We start from the raw sequence: 20,083 nt of genomic DNA, 5'->3' as shown, positions 1-20,083 counted from the left end.
ACTTGCACTAGTACAAAGTTTATGCATGTGATGTGGAATGATGCTAATCCATACATAATATGTGTTACATAACACTGTAATCTGTACAGTGGATGTGATCGGCTATTCTACATTAATATATCAATCCATTTGTATTTTCGTGCACAGAAGCATGCTGGAACTGGGCAATTCAAAACCATGGACTGAGGCTCTCGAGAATATTGCAGGTGTGAAAACGATGGATGCAAGACCCCTTCTTCACTACTTTCAGCCTTTGTATGACTGGCTGCGGCAGGACAACTTAAAGAACAACAGAACAACCTACTGGAACACCCAATGGAATGCATGTAAGTACAGCGTACAAAGAAAGGCAAGATCCTGTGCTTTATAATGATTCCATTCTTACCTTGCTTTCAATAAAGAGTCAATATACAATTGCAGAGAAGATATAGGGCCTCATTCTATGTCAGCCGTTCTGGTAAAAAATTGCCAGTATTTGCGAATACCAGAACTTTATCGGACCGGCCAACTGCATGTTTGCCAGTGGGGCACCTGGCTTACCTCCATGTGGAGGTAAGCCAGGTGCACTACTGGCAAAAGAAGCCCTCATTACCGACACTTGCAATGCTGGTGATGACAACAAATCCCCTCATGGAGTCCTACGGGACTACATGAATGGGTATTTATTCCGTCACAACGGCACCCGGCATCCAGTGGTAATGGCACCAGACCAGGTGCCGGAAACGGTATCAACATTTCCCCCTATCCTGGCTGCTCAACCGCAGTCGAGCTGCAACAGGTTTGAAACCCTTCGTCAATATGATTTGGGTTTCATACTTTTCACCTTTCCTATGCCTTCATTTTTGCACTTCTGACACACTAACTCACCCACATGCACAATTTGCTCACCCGCCTTGGGATCCAACTTAATCTTTAGATTTTTCTGAGCATGCCACTCCAATATTGTGCACCATTTCTTTGTAATGTACACCATCACCCAGGTGCTCCTCCCTTTAAAATGTAACTCTCCTTTAAAATAACCCAGGAGATCTATTGTATCTACATTATAACTACCAGGGGATATATCTGCCCCTTCTACATCACACACCTTCCCATGCATGATAACCTCAAACACATCCCTTGGCATCAGAGAAATGTATGCTCCCGAATCTGCCATAATTTCTACTGAAACTCCATTCACACTCATATTCGCATGTGGGTGCTCACATTCCTCCTCATCATCTCCCCCAACAACGTTAATCATATTGACCATTATTGTCTCTTCATGAACTTCTTCCTCAGTGGAGGAGAACTCACAATCCTCTTCCATCACGTAAAACACCTTCTTCTTCAAATTCTTGCAGCAGCTCGCAAAATGTGCCTTCCCCTTCTTCCTCTTGCAACTAGCACACACCGCTTTTCTCCCTGGACACACCTGGGAGGCTGCAAAATTTGAATTACTGGCACATCGGAAACAGAGTCTCTCTTGACCTTTTCTTTCCTTTGAACGTGGAAATCTATCCTCGACTCCAACGTTTTCTTTGTCTTTCAGAACTTTCTTCTTTGGTTTACTCTCCAATACTCTTAACACGGTTTATAGTTATTTTTTCGGATGAAATTTTTTCAAATGCCCTTATCTCGAAAATATTTTGTCTAAAAAAAAATTTGGAATGTTTATTTTTTATTTATTTCTTTTTTTAATGGTGGGTTCCCCCCCAAACTCCCGTTTTTTTTAACACTATTTATTTACTTTCAAAACCCCCCATTAGGGGAAAAAAATGTCGACAAAATGTTTTCGAGATAATTGCATTTTGAAATAATGCATTCCAAAAAATGATCGGATCCCTCTTAACACATCTACTTTGTATGATTTATTCTCAGCCTTGACAAGTGTCGCTACACACACGCTAAGGAATTTTCCACTCTCCGTGCAATTGTAAGAACCTCGTCCAGGCTCAATTCGTCCCTGAGCCATAGTTCTTCTCTGATCCTCTAGTTATAAGAATGGGTCATGAACTGGTCCCATATGTGCTCATCAAAGTTAGGCCCAAACTTCCATGACAAGGCCAGATACTGTAATGCCGTGACATATTCCTCTACCATCTCGCCCTCCTCTTGGACCCTACCCTGAATTTATAACGTTCCAGAATGGTACTGGTTTTAGGGATGAAGTGGGTATCAAATTTGTACAGGGCTAAATCAAGTTCACTGGACACTTCACTGCTGCTAACATGATCCCCCATGTCAGGGAGTGTATCATATATTTTTGGCCACTCATATCCCAAAAAAGGCAAGACTTGGACTGTTCTAAAGATCTCTTGATACATAACCCCAACAAAGTCACAAAGAAGCTATACGAAAACGGCTGGATTTCCATGTTGGAATCGGCTAGTAGATATCGTCTGACCTCTGTGTAACGCTCACCTGGTATCCACGGGGACGTCACTCAGCCTGTTCTGACCTCTTACGACCTCAAACCCTTCCCTGGAGGCTATTCGACTGGAGACTGGGCCTGAAACACAGGATTGGTAGAGTTTAACTCCCTATTGTCTCTGTGTACTTGAACCCCTTCTTCCCCGGGGTCCAGCCCTTCCCTTTGATCCACAGCTCACCTTATTTTCTTGGATAGTGTGATCTCCGTCCTGCTTTCAGCGCAGGGTTGCGTTGATTGATGCAGGCTCGTTGCTGCCTAGTTACTTCACTGGCAAGAGTCCAACAGGTAAGTATAATGAGTCTTTTGAACAGTTCTCTAACTTCGTTCCTTTCCTTCCTTAGATGATGGCCGGCGTCCGGGGGTGGCGGCCTGCTGCTGAGATGAGTAGCGCTGAAGGTGAGTGAGAGCGCAATGCACACCTTTCGTATTTTTATTGAACTGAGTTATTTTCTGTGTCTTTTAGGTGCCACAACGTTTTCAGTGTGGGTGCCGGTTATGAAGAACAAATGCGATGGGTAAGCGTGGTATGCGGAGCCTCTAGATGTTTCCACGCTAACCTGGAGTGTCTTTTCCCTCTTGCAGATGGATGAGAAGTTCCAGAGACAGAGTTCCCCCAGAGCGGCTGGGATTCAGGTAAGCGTTTGAAGCTCGTACAGTATTTAAAAATAAGCGAAGATTTGCAGAATGCTTACTAATGCCCTTTTTCTGTTCTTTTCCTTTTTCCTTAATAAGCAGCGTGCAGGGATGGGAATGACACTGCCGAAGATGTCCGCAGAACAGAAGGAGCGATGAATGATGGGCAGAAGCGCCGCAAGGTAAGGCTGTTGGTAACGGTGTTCTTGTTCTTGCAGGAGCTGAGCGCAGAAGAAAGATGCAGGCCTACTGTAGACCGATCCGAACACAGTGAGTGTCACGCTGCAGGTGCAGAAAACGCAAAGCATGTTTCTCAGCCTGCGTGTGGCTTAAATAGTCTCTGGGTATCCCAGGTGTCTCTGGGCTGAACCACACCCAAAAGACTAGACCGCACATGCAGTTCTGGGAACCGAAATATGTAGGGGCATCCATCTTGTCCGTATCAATGCACTACAAGTCCAATCCCCAATGTTATCCTATGGTAGTGAGTGAGTCTGGTGCCACAAGTGCCAAGTCTGACTCCAAGTGGGTCTTTGGAGGGACGGAGAGGCCCTTGAGGGCCATGTAGGTGATCGTGGCCTGGCTCCAGCCTGACATCTTGGAGGGCTGGGGACATGAGGGGCAGGAATCATGACACTCTGCCATTTCGACTCCAGCAATGAAAATTCAAGAGGTAAGAGGCTACTTAAAGAAATGTCCAGACAAAAAAGTGAGTAGACAATTCCTAAGATTTCGTCTAAACCAGGTGAGAACAAGGGAAATTCAGGCCTTGAGAAAACAATCTGACTCCTTAACCTGCCGATTTTGCTCCAAGAAAGACAGGGTGGAAACCACCCGCCGTCTGCTGTTGGAATGCAGCTCTCTAAAAGAGGCCAGGTCAAAATACCTAGCAAGAGCTTAACAAATTACTCTACCTTGGACGATAATGAACTTTTGGCACTGCTCTCAAGTGGCGAGGATGTCAGATGTGTGATTGGTGTCACCCAGTTTTTAAGACATTTGGACTTGAACACTGAGGACACATCAAGAGAGATGGACAAATCTTAACTTGACTAATGGTATGCACCTGATGAAATGGAGGGATAAATGGTCTTCAGCATAGACTTTAAATATGCTCTTTGTAAAAATTGCAATGCAATTAAATCAAATTAAGTAAAAAAAAAAGGCACCAGGAGTGAGTCTTTTCCTGTCACTGGAAAATGAAGGTCCACTTGCTGCCCTTATGTAGTGAACAAATCCCTTCTTCCACTGTGTCCACTTTATTTTGGGAGTACCGGGAATCGGAATGAACATTAAAGGATCATGCACTCCAAGAAAGGCTATGGCTAGAGGCAACAAACTTTTTCGCAGCACCTATGCAGTTCACAGTTCAGTTTGAGGTGCTCTGATCAGATAACTATTTTCTCTTTTTTATTCCCCTGCATCAAATTTTGAAAATTTGGCCCTTTTTTTTCACAGCGCTCCTTTTTCTGTGCACTTTAGATGAAAGTGGATGGTGCACCAAACACAATATGGCACGCCCACTCTGTCACTTTGCCAATGCAATTAATGGCGGCTGAACTGTGAGAAATGCCAACCAAGCAATGCAAATATTGCTGCAACCTCTTCAGACGCTTTGCCAACCATATGATGGCAGCTGCACTATGCAAGTGCCAAGCAAGCGTAGGCCGACTGCACATACTCAGGTCCTTCCCTCAAGTGTGCATAGCACTTGCGCTTCTATTTTCTTTCATAACTCGTTACGCTTAGGGCTTTCTCCAAACACCAAAATCGAGCAAGCAGCGAGTTATTCACAAACATGGAATGCCTTTAGTCCCTCACCTCATTCGCTGTACGCGCCACATTCAAACAGCCTTGAGGCAGCAGGGCTGAGAGGGCAGTACATAACTCTGGAGGCACTCGACAGCCCACAAAGGCTGGGGGGCTGCTAAAGACTCATCGCCAGTGATAGAAAGCCAAGACTCGGTTGTATGGACAGCAAGCAGGCTTTCATTCAGAAACATGGAAGCAAACCCCCATGTGGACCAACATCTTCAGGGCAGCAGCACAACTGATTTCTCTGGAATCTGAAGGTATGTTTATCCACCAACATTCCAGGGGTGTTCCATGCCTGACTCACAGCTGACATCCACTACATTCCAAACCAGCCATTACAACAGAGATCTACTTCAATCTGACTTCCATAGTAAACACTGCACTGAGACTTCACTCATGTATGTCTCCAACTTTCTGTCTAATGCTCACCACCCCAAACGTTCTTCTTTACTCATCATCTTGGATCCTTCTGACGCTTTTGACACAATTGACCACTTCTCTCTCCTCCTAACTCTGCAGGACCATGGATTTTGCAAATCTGCGCTTGCCTGTATCGCTTCCTACCTTCAAGGTCAACCCCTTAAAATCTCTTGGAAGTCGCAAACCTCTGACCCCACTCCTCAACTTGTCAGCGTCCCCAAAGGTCAGCGTCCCCCAAGGATCAGTCATTGGAACTTGCTGTTCCCCTGTATAACTTTTCCCTAGGAAGACTCATATTATTCTTTAGCTTTTACTATCAGATTTTTGCTGATGACACAAACATATGTTTCTCTTTTCTCTCCTTCACCCCAGCCATCTTGGAACAGTTTAGGAACTAACTCATTGCAATTCATCAATGGAAGTCATCTTTCTCCCAGCTTCCAATGGCATGCCTACTAGTGGTGGGCGACATTAACATTGGCGAACCGTAATTGGTGAAATTTGCCAGCAATTCCGTTCCACCGGCAGGGCAGCTTTCTACCTTTTCTTCCATATCCTATGGCAATTTATTTTTTGTTGTGCACATATCATTTTTTCCCTAAAGTTTCATTGTTTGTGTTTCCAAACAACATATTGAACATCAAAATGTTGGAAGGCCATAAACTGCCAGAATTTTGCCTGAAATTTGCCAATTTTCCCACAGAAAGGAATCGGGCAATTGTGCACCACCCTAATCCCTCCCCTTCCCTCTCGTATCTCCTTCCTGCCTGACCTAACTGCTCGCTCACCAAGGCTTGCAATCTTGGCATCCTCTTTGATAGAAACCTACAACTTCAACAATGTATCACTACCACTGCCTCTGCTGCTTGTATTATCTTAGCATTCATAAAATGTTTCCTTTTTTTAGTAACCACTCTAGAAAAACTATAATCTGCACTCTTGTGCACAGCAAACTGGATTACTTAGCAAGCCTACTACTTGGCTTACCTCTCTACTCCTTCCTCCCTTTAGACAAAGTCCTCAATGTTGCTACTTGCACTCTCTACAACCTACCCACACCCTCCCACACTTCTGCTTACCAATAAAATGCTAGTTGTTTTTTCATTCACAACCACTCTCTTTTCAAGTTCTACAAAGCTATCAATGGTATTTGTCCTCTGTACCTGTCTGATTGTATCTCAGTTTATTCACTGTCGTGTTCCCTCCCCTGCACTCACCCTCACCGGCCCATGCCCTCCCTGTGTCGCTCTTGCTTCTGCTCTTTCTCCCTACTCACACTGCCCCCCTGAAACCTGCTATCCATAACAATCAAAGCCAGCCGCCTAACCATGGATCTCTTCAAAGCTCTGCTTAAACTTCATTTACTTGCTAAAGACAGAGACCCCTGCCCTCTCCCCATCCCCCCTACATCCCGCCACTGCCTCCAGTGACGATTAATAATGTCATTTTGTATATTTAATTAGTACCCTGCTTTAGTTTGAAGCACTTGCCCCCTTAGTTTAATGTTATCCATGTAAGCCACCTGTTTTATTATGTGCATTTTGAGTTCTGTTTATTTTGTTTTGCTTCTCAGTGTACCATAATTATTTACATTTTGAACTGGCTCACTACTTGTTCTCATCTTTATGGTATTGTACAGGCACCCTTTGTTGGCATGCTTCCGCCATCTTTAAATGTGCTATTGTAAGACATTTCTTATTGAAATTGACATCTCTGTTATTCAAATAAATACAAATACAATTATTTATGATTCAGCAAACCTTTTCGATTGGTAACCTGCAAATATTCATGAGTCGCCCTTCTAGTGGTCTCTTATACATTAATCCTAACACAGGCCGGCACTTGCAGGTTCAATGCCAATCTGCGCCCCTGGAAACAGCCTCACTACATTTATTTGTAGCCCTTCAACAGAGGTGTAAAGAATTGTGAATGGTTTGAACGAGTCATCTGTATAGACCCTTCAATGGAATAGTTACAGGCCCTATGCTGGCTCTGTAACTGCTGCAGAGGTCACTGGGGACAATATATCTTATTAAGTCACCCTTTTGGAGTACATGAGCTGTACTGCTGAAATAGTGTGCCATCTTTAAATTAGAGCATTTCTTTACTTAAGCGATTGTATGTGCTTCTAGCCCTCTCTTGGAATAAATGCAAAGGGCCAATAAGAGTGTTAGGTCAAAACACCATCGCTGTAGACATTACACATTTAAAAAAGTATCATTAGAGAGTTAAGGCTTGTTCCATCTATGTATAGAAACAGGTTTCTAAATTAATACTCTAGGCCTCACAATCATGCACTGCTTTATGTTTAGGAGAAAACCTGGCTAAATATGTATTGCTAGCTCAGGAAAGATAATACACCACTGAGGTGCTATTCAAATAGACAGAAAAGTGTATTGAAACTTTCCTCACTCCACATAACATCCACGTCCACAAATACACAGATGGAATGCAGCTTTACCTCAAGATATCCACCATCGAAGACATCAAAAGGCTCAAGGCTTGCCTCATATTGATCAAGACATGGATGTCCAGTGCTTACCTGAAGCTCAACCCACCTAAGTATGAATTCCTATGACTCACCCACAGCTCCAAACACCCTAAAATTCAGACCTGGTTCTCTGCTATGCACCTCGAGGGCTGGCCAACTGTGCCAAGTCACTTGGGTTTGACATTGCTAGACACCTCTCCTTCAAATAGCACATAGCAAGAAAGTTTTTACAGTCTATTGCCCTCGATCTAATGATTGTGGTCAGAGAAGAATGTAAACGGAAGACTGAGGCACCCAGAGGCTGAGACCCGCCCCTCACCTGCATACAGGGGCTGACTCGCCTGACCTCTGTGTTGCCTGAAAGAGGGAAGACTCTGGTGTGTTGAGAAGGTAAGTGTGTTTTAGTGTATGTATGCATATGTGTATGTGTGTGTATATGTGGTGTGAGGAGTGTGAGGGGTGGGAAAAAATAGAGTTTGGGGATGAAACCGCCCCCCCAATTAAATGTAAATCCTGCCAGTTAAGGAGTGGATGGGTGAGGGGTGGGGTTGGGTTTGTGAGCAGGCATTTTCCCACCTGTTGAGGGCTGCTCCAAATCAGCCAAACCTTTTTGTATGCAGCATTCAATGGCAGAGTTTACACATAGAACCCAAGGAAGACACAAACAGATACAGACCTGGTTTCACCCTTATTAGGGATCATCAGTGCAGTATAGAACTGAACGCCTTGTGGTTGGAGTATTTGGCCATGTTTTCACAACACCAAGAAAGTTATGGTGGGTTTAAAAAGGTTTGAAAAAAACCCTTCCACCTGAAATGTGAAAGGGTTTCAACACATAGACAAAGACAATTTCCTGAGCTAATTTGCATACCCACAATTCCTTGCCGTCGTGGCTCAGAACTGGAGGTGAACTTCCAGCGATGGCTACTAGATGGTGTTGTGGAATATGTTACTTTGCTCAAATTAACTTTCCTATATGGTTTATATGTTTGACACCATTTGAATAACCTGTACAAAACCTTTCAAAAAGTGTGGTTTCACTAAGGGGGCGCAAAGTTATGGGAGGTCTCTCAAAACTTTCAAAATTTGGATTTAGATGAATGGGAAAGGATTTCCACTGCACCCGCAGACCAAATTGCTGGATGGATTTTCACCAAACTTGAGGGAGGAGGTTTGGCCAGGTCCTGAAAGTAAGCTTTTGCTAATTTGGTGTTAATCCATCTGCTGTTTTTTTGTTTCAAAAGTGCCAAAATGTAATTAAAAAAACAATAGTGACATAACGTAGGTGCAAGAAGAATGGCCTGCTTCCATGTCCAGATTGTCCGGGGGATGGCCACAGGCCTTGGCCACTAGGGACCAGCTATTGGGTTAAAGTAGACACTGTCCCTGACCTGCAGCAACACCCACCGTCTACTCAGTTGATTAGTGGGGCCTGCAACGTAGCTGAACCATGTGTCCCAAAGATTGTGACCATGGCCACAATCCATGAACAGTGGTCCACTGCCTGTTCTGGGGGTAAAGTGGCTACTGGGCCAATGTGTACTGTGTGTTAATTTATAGGACAGGCAACATGGTTAAATTCTCTGCCCCATGGAGTGTGGCTAGTGGACAGTGGCCCATGCTCTCTTAATTGGGGTATAGTGCAGGCTGCATACCAGGCTCATTCTCTACTGTGGGTTGATTTGCAGAGTGGGCAACATCTCTGAAACCCATGCACCAGGGTTTGTGGCAATGGGTGATGGCCACAAGCTGACTATTATGGGTGATCACATCTACCAGATAACAATACTCTACTTGTATGGTCCAGGTTGCAGCCATTGTTTATATAAATGTATTTTTATATTCCTATTTTATTAACAGAACTTCAGTGGACAATTTCTGTTTCAATATGTGCATGTAATGATACATGAACTAGTTCATGAGAGGAAACCTATCACCCTTCATATGATGTTAGCAATTCCCTAAACACAAACCCTTCTTAAGACTTTCTGTCACGAATGTTACAAATTATTGATTTCATATGTGATGTTATCAGTGATGTTACCAACAATGCCATTTGTGGTTTCATCTTTGATGTCTTGGGTGTTAGTCTGAGCAATGCATAGTGGGGGCGCAAAATATTGTTGCATAGCTTATCATAACTGGCATATTTCTTTGGTTTTTTTGATTTTCTGCTGCCGCCATCACGTACCTTCAACAATGTATTTACTCTGAATTTCAAAGGTTTTTATTGGAGCAAGTTAACCATACCATAAACCATAAATTGAGGAGATTTAACATAACAAATCCCTTGAAATTCATCAGATGTGGAAAGTCATGACCAGCTTAACTCAGCGTGCTCCTGTTGATGTCCTGCATAATGCTATGTCCACCATAATGCCATTTTGTATGTCATTGTAAATCCTTACTCTCATAATATGTTTGTGCTCATGGGATTTGCAATAGGATTGCAACAGGAATGCGCCGAGTTAAGCTGGTCATATCTTCCCACATCTGGAGAATTTCAAAGGTTTTGTTGCATTCAATCTCCTGAATTTGTTACTCCATATTTTTTTTATGTGCCACTAGCCATGGCCTTTGTCTATGTCCACTCAACATATTCCTCCAATATGTTTCAACATTACAAATCACATGTTATGTCTAATTCCATTATTGTTGTAATCAGTTATATTCAATGTAATTAGTGTTCTCACCAGTGATGGCATCAGTGATATGATTTGTAATGTCATCAGGGTTCTCATACAACATGCAATTAGTGATGTCATCAGTGATGCAATCTGTGATGTCATTTCTGTGGTCATAGGCTGTGCAACACGGGGTGTAAAGTCAAGGTGGCTTTAGCTGAATTTCAGGGCTTTTATTGCGTTATGTTCTCACTTTAACGTCCCTGCAACTAAAGTTGTTTTATTCTATACACAATTAACATTAATACTACAGACAATTGGACTAATGAAAACAATGTATCATTCATGTGTAGAAAGTAAAATAAAAAGACATTGTGCAACCACATTCCCACCAAATATCCCTGCTCTTAAAAAGCTTTGTTTGCATATTTATTTAACTTTTAAAAGTGTGTACATTTATATGTACTGCTGATGAATAGAAAGTAAGTGTTAACGTAAATGTATACAAACACTACACTCAATGGGTCCAAAATAAATCTTTGCAAGTCTACTGCCAACATATATGTGTACATATGTTTATTAGTTTTGGAAACAGTTTTATTGCAACGGCTACCAAGGGTGCATGCACAGCTAAATGCAGCAACGAATAAGGGGGTTTTACCCACAGCTTCCACAGGGATAACAGTGGCTATATGAAATACATCAGGATATTTTTACACAAACTGTATTGAAAGGATCAATTAAAGGTCTTTGATCCATATATGCAGTATGTGTTTTTCTTGTCTATTTTTAGAACTGATAAGTTGGCCCTAAAAAGGACCATTTTGGTAGATAAGGAAAAAAAGAGTTAGGAACTGGGAAGGGAAAAACACTAAGATTCTGTGCTGATCTTGCTCCATGTGTTTTGAAATTCCATAGTGAAAACTGAAGCCACCCACACCACCTCATTATCACTGCTGGTCATACCGATTTCAAAATGCAGGACCGTGGAGAAAAAATAAATACTGTACAAATACACAACACAAAAAGGACTCTGACACTTAATATAAAACAAACTTGAAAAATATAAACATCAAGCTAAAATGACAAAGCACAAGACAAAGGACAAAGGTATAGGAAGAAGAAAGGTGAAAAAAGGAATGGACATATCAAGGTACTGTTTTAATAAGTTCCTAAAGGCTTACAAATAAGTTCACCCACCAAGAGACAAAAAGCAATAACAAAACACAAGAAAAAGATGCATGGGAGAGGGATATAGCCGCGGTTACGCTATATTAAGAACAAGGATGCGTTTTCCGTACGCACAGGAACACCCAACAACAATGACGTGTTAGCACCTAAATTATTGAATCATCGCCTACATCAACAAGAAGACACGCCTGATTGTAGCTGTAGCTGCGTCGAGGAAAGGCCCAATATCTTTGAAAGCTGCATTGACATAGCTACATGATTGACGCCTAATTTTAACAGGTAATTGGATCATGTAACAGTTTTGCTTTTCCACTATATCTTGAATCTGTTAATTTTTCTAATGTTATATAAGTAGACAGTTTAAAGTTCAATTAGTACCCGACAAGAGAGAATCAGATTTTTACAAGCAAATTGATTGGCCTTCACCGGGTCCTTAGCAGGCTGACAAGAAACCAGTCACCACTACGTTCCTTGGTGTTCGTCCTCAAAATGGCGGCAGTGGAAAGAGAGAAGGGACTACATGTACTCCCGTCTCCCTTTCCATGGCTGTTATTTTTCTTTTTGTTTTTTTAATAGTCACCAGGGAAAGGAACAACAGACCATATGTAGTCCCTTCTCCCGTTCCATGGTTGTCATCTTCTTTGTTTAGTTTTCTTTTTACTGTTTTAAATGTCCGCCATTGAAAGGGTGAATGGACTTCATATCCCTTTCCATAGAGGACATCTTTTTTTTTCTTTTTTTTTGTTGCGAAATGCCAGACTATCTTGCAACCGAATAAAGACACTATTAGTACCCTGGGGTAAAGTGGATGAAGACTTCAGGCACATTCATTGCATCAGAAAAAAAGATGCTGCTAACGCCTCTTGCTCACCCAAGTGGTACTGCTGGACATAGGAGCAGCACATCTGTAGACACTTTATGAAAACCCTCCTCTCTGAACCTCTCTAGCATTTCTGATAACTCTTCGAATGGAGTGCTCCACTTCTGCAGTTCTTTCAAGACTGTAGTCCTCATTACAGGGTTGCTCTTAAAACCTGCCAATAGGCAGTGAGTTACTGGCAACCGTGTGACACTGTTTCCACCGCCTGACACCGTGCCACTGGGAAATTATGGCAGGCAGCAGAAATGGTACATCCTCATTTCCATGGAGTGCCATAGAACTCCATTGTAATGGAGTGACTGAACCACTGGCACCGTTGCTGAACACTTGTAGTAGGAAACTGAACTCCCAGCAGATCAGGCCTGCTGAGAGTTCTGTGCCCCTACCAGCAAATTCTTAGTTTGTCAGTCCGGAATGCCAGTACGTTGCTACATGATGTGTTGGGACCAATAACAAAGAAACTATCAGAAAGAAAATTGACCCAGACACTCTCATTCATCCCTGGTCATCACAATGGAAGCCAATAACAAAAATAGCTTTTGTTAACTCAACATCAAGCATACACATGTCTAGTACAGTCATACTGCCTTTGTACAAACCATTGTACTCCAATAGAAATACCAATGTTTTTCACCTTTGTAATATCTATTCGCTGTTGCCAAATGTTCTTATCTTTAGTGGCAACAACATTTATTGAAACAACCAAATAATCTGCAATGTCACACTTCACTCCTAGAGTGTTGATAGTTTCTCCCAAATTGAGAGGTAAATATAAACTTTGCCTCTCACATCATGCACTAATGAGTTTTTGGCAGGCTTGACATCTTTGTTTGCAATCTAACAATTACTTGGAAAGGATGAACAGTTTGCAATGCAAGCACTTCAAACATGTACACTAACATGCCACCAACCATAGACTTTGTCCTTCACCAGTGATATCGATAAAATAAACACCAGGGATATGTCTAAATTGCATTGAACATTGTCACTTTCTTAGGGAATTTGAAAATCACTTGCTCAAACCTTAAAGAAAGGTATGAAGATTTGCATGGGTATGCTAAATATTCGCCTTAACTCCATGACAGAATCAGTGTGCCCAGAAAACTTTCACTAACAGCTTGCAGTATTTCTGTAGCAAGTAGCATTGGGGAAAGAAAGACATTCACAAGTTCAGTGTGTTTCCCATTGTAAGCTATTCCAGATGGAAACTTTCAATAAACCTTCCAAAACCTTTTTCAACCTCTACATTGATTAATCACCTCATCCAGTTCCATTACATCAATATAGAGGAAACCAATACAAAAGCTAATTTACATCAAAATGTACAAACCCGTGACCTGTGCAAAATCTGTGCACAAGTATCTACTGTAAAAAAGCATCACTGTAGCTGCTATCCTCATGGTTAGACATGTTCAAATGTCCAACTGATGAGGAAAATGTAAAATAACTTAAATGACAACTCTTAAACATCAGAGGGCAAAGCCATAATACCTTATCCTTTTGCAAAATATGTGTAGACCAAAATAATCAAAACCTACATCATTTGCTTCAAGATTGCGACGGAACTTGGGAGACTAGAGTTTTCTACTTCTCGAAATGTGTACATAAAGTGGAGTTCTTATTTTCAGAGAACTTTTGGAATCGTTTGATCTCTGGGCAAAATAACTCTTTGACGATTGCAGTGGGTCAGGTCCTTTCAAAAATCGGCTTGACCACAATGGGTGTCCGGCAGATTGGGACCAATGCTTCTCAAGAAAGTTCAGCTTAATACAGAAGTAGAAATTACAACGGAAGTCCCTCTCGCGTGCCGCAGCTAGAGAGACAGTTTTAAGAAACACCGGCTGCGGTGCAGGTTTTTGGGGGATGAAGGCCCTCTCACTCTCACAACTAATTAATTTTTCTTTTTCTTTTTTGTCTGTCCTCTGTTTATTAGAACTGTAAAAGGAAATGTGTGAAATGGTGCTTGATTACTAGCTGGAAATATGTTAGTTTTAATATTGTGTAAAGATCTAATTTTGATCAAAACAAATAAAAACAATAATTTAAAAAAAAATGACAACTCTAAAAAGACAATTCTACAAAAAATAAAGCCTCCTATCTGAACCTCTTGGTTGGAACTGTAACTATGGGCCCTGGGGCATTAGCTAACGTAATAACGCCCACCCGGCTCAGAGCTTATTGTTAGACTCAAAAGACAGTAATTCCCCAAACCTGTGTGTAAATTAATTTGTTGACATGCTTTTCTTTTTTTTTGAAAACTAATATGTGTACAAAAATTGTTAACCATATAGATGTTCATAAATCAGCAAACAGAAATCTGTAATACTTTATCAAAAAGCACACTGGAAATAACACAACAAATGCACTCTCTCAGAGTTTCCGCTGCAAATATTTACACCTTCTATCTGCTTATCCAAATGATCTGCAGATGTTTACATCAACAACACAGTAAACATATGCAAAGTGTGACTTCTGCAAACATACCTACATTATTATTAAGACATTCAGAATTGTTATAACCAAACATAAAAATAACATTATATCTAATGCCATCAATGTTTCATCTAGGCACACATCATCTTTCTGTTTTTTAAAGAAGGTAGGAAAGAATTGCCACTTTACAAAAAAAATATTTAGTATAACAATGAATGTGGTATGCAGGTAAACCTCTCCCAATCCTTAGTTCCACCACCTCCCACAGCAACCCATTTGTGGCATAAATCATAAATAATCTTCATAATTTAGACATTAGCAGCCGATAAAACTAAAACATATGGAGTTGAAACAGCTGCCATAGTGAAGGGTTCATTAATTGTTGGTGGCATCACACTGGTAAAATCAGCTTCTGGATGTGATGCTGATTTCCATGCACGTAATACAGGAGCGCCAAACATTTTTATTTTGTGGTGCTCATTCTGCACAACCACCGCTCGCAGCTGTAGTGAAGATAAAGGACCATAAATAAGTCGGATTGCTGTCTTTCAAGCCTGTGTCCTCCCCTATGTAAATGTGTCATATGATGTGACTGGACCCTAAGGGAATTACTGTAAGAACATACTTGAAGGATAAGTCTACAAATATAGTACCTTTTCAATTTTTAGTTCCTGACTGTTACTGAAGAAAACCATGTGGCCTAGATATGTCAGTAGAGGAAAAAAGAGGGAGCCAGACATGTGATGTCATCAAGCAGTGCACAGTGGTGGCGCGAGTTATGGTTGCTTAGCTTACCATAACTTGCGAATTTCAGGTTTTTTTGGTTTTACTTCGAACCATAACGTCCCTTTAATAAAGTTTTTTTACTGATTTCCATAGGTTTTTAGTAGTGCAACTTAACCATAACGTCCCTTTAACAAAGTATTTTTCACTGATTCTATATATTTATAAATTTTCTGTATTAGGTACAGTAAAAATAATATATATATATATATTTCTTTTTATACAGAAATGTCTATTACTTTAGAATGGCTGGAAGAAAATTTTCCTCGTGATGAAATAAGTGAAAACATTGATACAGGGCCGGTTTTTGCATCAGGCCATGCAGGCGGCTGCCTGATGTGCCAGCCTTCAGGGGGCACACCACCAGCAGGTGTTAATGGGAGTGTGAACAAGGTGCAAATGGGAAGCAAAATTAACATGCAGGATTAAAAGAAGTGCTTTTAATCCTGCAAGTTAATTTTGACATTTTGAAAATACACGACCTGATGCAAAGACCGGCATATCACTCACTCACTCACTCACTCACTCACTCACTCACTCACTCACTCACTCACTCACTCACTCACTCACTCACTCACTCACTCACTCACTCACTCACTCACTCACACACTTTCTCTCTCTCTCTTTCTCTCTCTCTCTCTCTCTCTCTCTCTTTCTCTCTCTCTCTCTTTCTCTCTCTCTCTCTCTCTCTCTCGACACACTTCAAAACTTTGCCTATGCTGAACCTTTAGACACCCATGGACCCATAGGAGTAAAATGCTGTGGGGGAGACTCGGAGTGTGAAGAGCAGTCGCGAAACCTGCCGGGAGCATGAGTTTTTGATGAAAACTTGCATAGCTGTCAAGTGTTCCCATTTCATGCCCACAAACACAAGCCTGTTCTTGCTTTGGACTTTACATGCTGGATTTTGTAGGCCCATGCTTAGCACAGGAAACATGAAACTACAAATCCAATCATGCAACGAGAAAAGCCAGGAATGGCTCTTAGTGGCACACATGGCAGCTATGCACTTGGACATCAAGTAGTGGCAGGGATTTTCGAAATGCAAGCAACGCTCAAAACTGCACTGGCTGGAAAGCAGGATAGGAAGACGACCATTAAATGTAGCGTGAAGCATATCAGACTGAAACCAATGTTTGGCAGACTAGTTACTGATACAGTGATTGGAAGCATGTGTGTATTTATGCATTGAAACAACTTCCTTTATAGCACAGACATTCTCCTTCATCATGTTTGAAAATGCCAACATAGTCAGTTGTATACAACCTCTTAGCAGAAGTCTGCTAAGGCAACATGGCATGAGGGGGTCGCCCCCTTACTCACTTGGACGCTAAGCAGTACTGTGTGTATATTCATGGGTGCCAGTATTTGATTTTCGCTATGGGTGCAGACGGTACATGGGCATATGTTATTCTTGCAGCTGGTCATTTTTTTGCCCATTTCCATGCTGCCTAAATGTGGTTAATTGGGGTCGTGTGATGTACCACAACATTCACCAAGAGACCGTCCAGAAAACAAGGGGCTTTGAGCACGGGAAAGGACCTTTCGGTGTGGCCAGTTAGGTGCACGCCGTTATGGTCTGACCGTTTCTCTGCAGGTCCCGATTGGGCTTGCCCAGTTAGACGAAGCCAGTTGGGCACAGGGACCTCTCGGTGCAAGGATGTTTTAGCGCAAGAGGTTGCAGTTGGCATGGCATGAACCTGCAGGCACTTTGCATTTTGTATCTCTCAGCACAAAGTTGTTTTGGCGCGAAAGGTGGCAATTGGCTTGAACCTGGAGGCACTTTGTATTATGTAATAGGAATTATATGTGAAAACATTTATTTACTGCAACATTATAAAACAGCATGGAACATGTATTACACTGCTGTTGCAGAATTGAAAATGTATTAAACATGGAACACATTTATTTACTGTAAGATTATAAAACAAAATGGAACATGAATTACACCATCTCTGGGCAACATTATAAAACTGAAAAAACGTAATAAAAACACATTTGTGCTGAATACTGCCTTCAAGAACTCTGAACTGCAGTGGCCTTGTAAATTTGTGTCACTTGTTAGGAACCATGGCCTGATGGGGCTAGCCTTTTCTTCACATTGAAGCTGAGCAGGGTCGGTCCTGGTTACTGCATGGATTGGAGGCCCGGGTCACCATTGACTTTTCACCCACCTTGTCACTGTAGCTGTAAAACATATCCATTTCTTTTTATTTTGAATAATAGATTGTAGGCTTGGAGAACTCCCAAAGTATGTAGTTAATGCTGGTGTGAATAGATTATTTGCCGAGGATCACACAGTTTGGTGAAGTAACGTGCTGCAAGCCCCTTGTTGTATGGCTGGTCTCTTGGTGACTGCTGTCATAAATCGCATAACCCCAACTAACCACATTTAAGCAGCACATTAAAGGGAAAAAATGACAAACTGCAAAAATAACATGTGCCCAGGTACTTTTGCACCCATAGCAAAAATCAAAAGCTGGCACCAAAAAATAAATTCACAGTAAGTGAACATAGTTCAATACACCTTCTCCTTAGATGGAGGTGCGCATTGAACATTTAAAAAATGTTGGACAGAGAACAATGTGTTTCACCTAAACCTGGCTTCGTCAGATTAAGTGATTATAGTACAAACAGGTGACTTTTACATAGTTAGGCCAGTCCCTCTTTGATGTTGTTGCCCACTAAGGTCTACAATGCTGCATGGCTTGTCGCATTGGCATTGCTGGTCGACATATTGAGAATATTTTACCCATTGGGAGCAACATATCCCTTAATAAAGGTGCTAATGCATGCTGCAACCTTTTTGGTCTTCCCATCACTCTAGATACTGAATACAATAAAATGGTGTAAAGTGCGAAGTGCTGTGCAAACAAAAATAACACAGTTATTAAATTGGGAACACCGAATGCCTTAATAAAGTGCTAATGCATGCTACTACTTTTTTGGTCTTTCCATCGCTCTAAATATTGAAAAATAGGGTAAAGTGCAACGCGCTATGCAAACAAACATGGCACAATTATTAAATTGATTCAATGTTTCAAAAACATGAAAATGTTACAAATATTTGGATGTATACGCCGCATGGCATTGAGAAACCACATAATTGGTCTAAAATCACAATCTGTTCAAAGATGTAAACACTTATGGATGGTAGCTGCACTATATTCTGGTAATATATCAATACTTGATGTAATCGGTATTGCCTACACATAAGTCAATCTTATATCAATAATATAGTTAAAGTATATATTTATTTATATACATTTTTGTTTCCTGGCTACTTGAATGACTACAGCAACCAGAATTCCCTGAGGCCATCACTGGTAGTAACCATCAACACCTGAACAAACACCTGAACAGACTGCCTCCCTGATAATTGCAAGAGGCAAGAAAGCGCGCTAGGAGGAGAACATCAACTGGACTGTGGAAAGGTAGATCTAGCTGGGATCCAGAGTGCGCCCCTCACACCCCTCTCTGTCAAATGTTTTTTGGGAGTCCCGGGCTCCATGAGGCGGCGGCACCGGGGTGACACATGCCCCTACTCAGGAGAGCCACACTGTTGGTTTTCCCCCCTCCCCCCAACTGGGGTTTTACACTTTGTAATTGGAGGGTGAGTTGTTTCCTGGCTACTTGAATGACTACAGCAACCAGAATTCCCTGAGGCCATCACTGGTAGTAACCATCAACACCTGAACAAACACCTGAACAGACTGCCTCCCTGATGATTGCAAGAGGCAGGAAAGCGTGCTAGGAGGAGAACATCAACTGGTCTGTGGAAAGGTACATCTAGCTGGGACCCAGAGTGCGCCCCTCACACCCCTCTCTGTCAAATGTTTTCTGGGAGTCCCGGGCTCCATGAGGCGGCAGAACCGGGGTGACACATGCCCTTACTCAGGAGAGCCACACTGTTGGTTTTCCCCTCTCCCCCCAACTGGGGTTTTACACTTTGTAACTGGAGGGTGAGTTGTTTCCTGGCTACTTGAATGACTACAGCAACCAGAATTCCCTGAGGCCATCACTGGTAGTAACCATCAACACCTGAACAAACACCTGACCAGACTGCCTCCCTGATGATTGCAAGAGGCAAGAAAGCGCGCTAGGAGGAGATCATCAACTGGACTGTGGAAAGGTACATCTAGCTGGGACCCAGAGTGCGCCACTCACACCCCTCTCTGTCAAATGTTTTTTGGGAGTCCCGGGCTCCATGAGGCGACGGCACCGGGGTGACACATGCCCCTACTCAGGAGAGCCACACTGTTGGTTTTCCCCCCTCCCCCCAACTGGGGTTTTACACTTTGTAATTGGATGGTGAGTTGTTTCCTGGCTACTTGAATGACTACAGCAACCAGAATTCCCTGAGGCCATCACTGGTAGTAACCATCAACACCTGAACAAAC

General features: G+C 42.1%; 1 protein-coding gene across 1 annotated transcript in view; it reads left to right on the top strand.

The window, feature by feature from the left end:
* The window catches only part of ACE2 (angiotensin converting enzyme 2), a 475,687-nt gene that overhangs the window by 400,422 nt on the left and 55,182 nt on the right, over positions 1-20,083 (top strand). Inside the window, exon 13 of the mRNA XM_069635599.1 lies at positions 148-326. Within this exon, the coding sequence (XP_069491700.1) occupies positions 148-326 (179 nt within the window). The remainder of the gene's footprint in view (positions 1-147; positions 327-20,083) is intronic.

The sequence above is a fragment of the Ambystoma mexicanum genome, chromosome 7p (assembly GCF_040938575.1).
Source record: "Ambystoma mexicanum isolate Mex_15411 chromosome 7p, UKY_AmexF1_1, whole genome shotgun sequence".
In the NCBI taxonomy this organism is placed as follows: Eukaryota; Metazoa; Chordata; class Amphibia; order Caudata; family Ambystomatidae; genus Ambystoma; species Ambystoma mexicanum.
The sequence above is the reverse complement of the archived record's forward strand: the minus strand, read 5'-3'. Positions and strand labels throughout refer to the sequence as shown.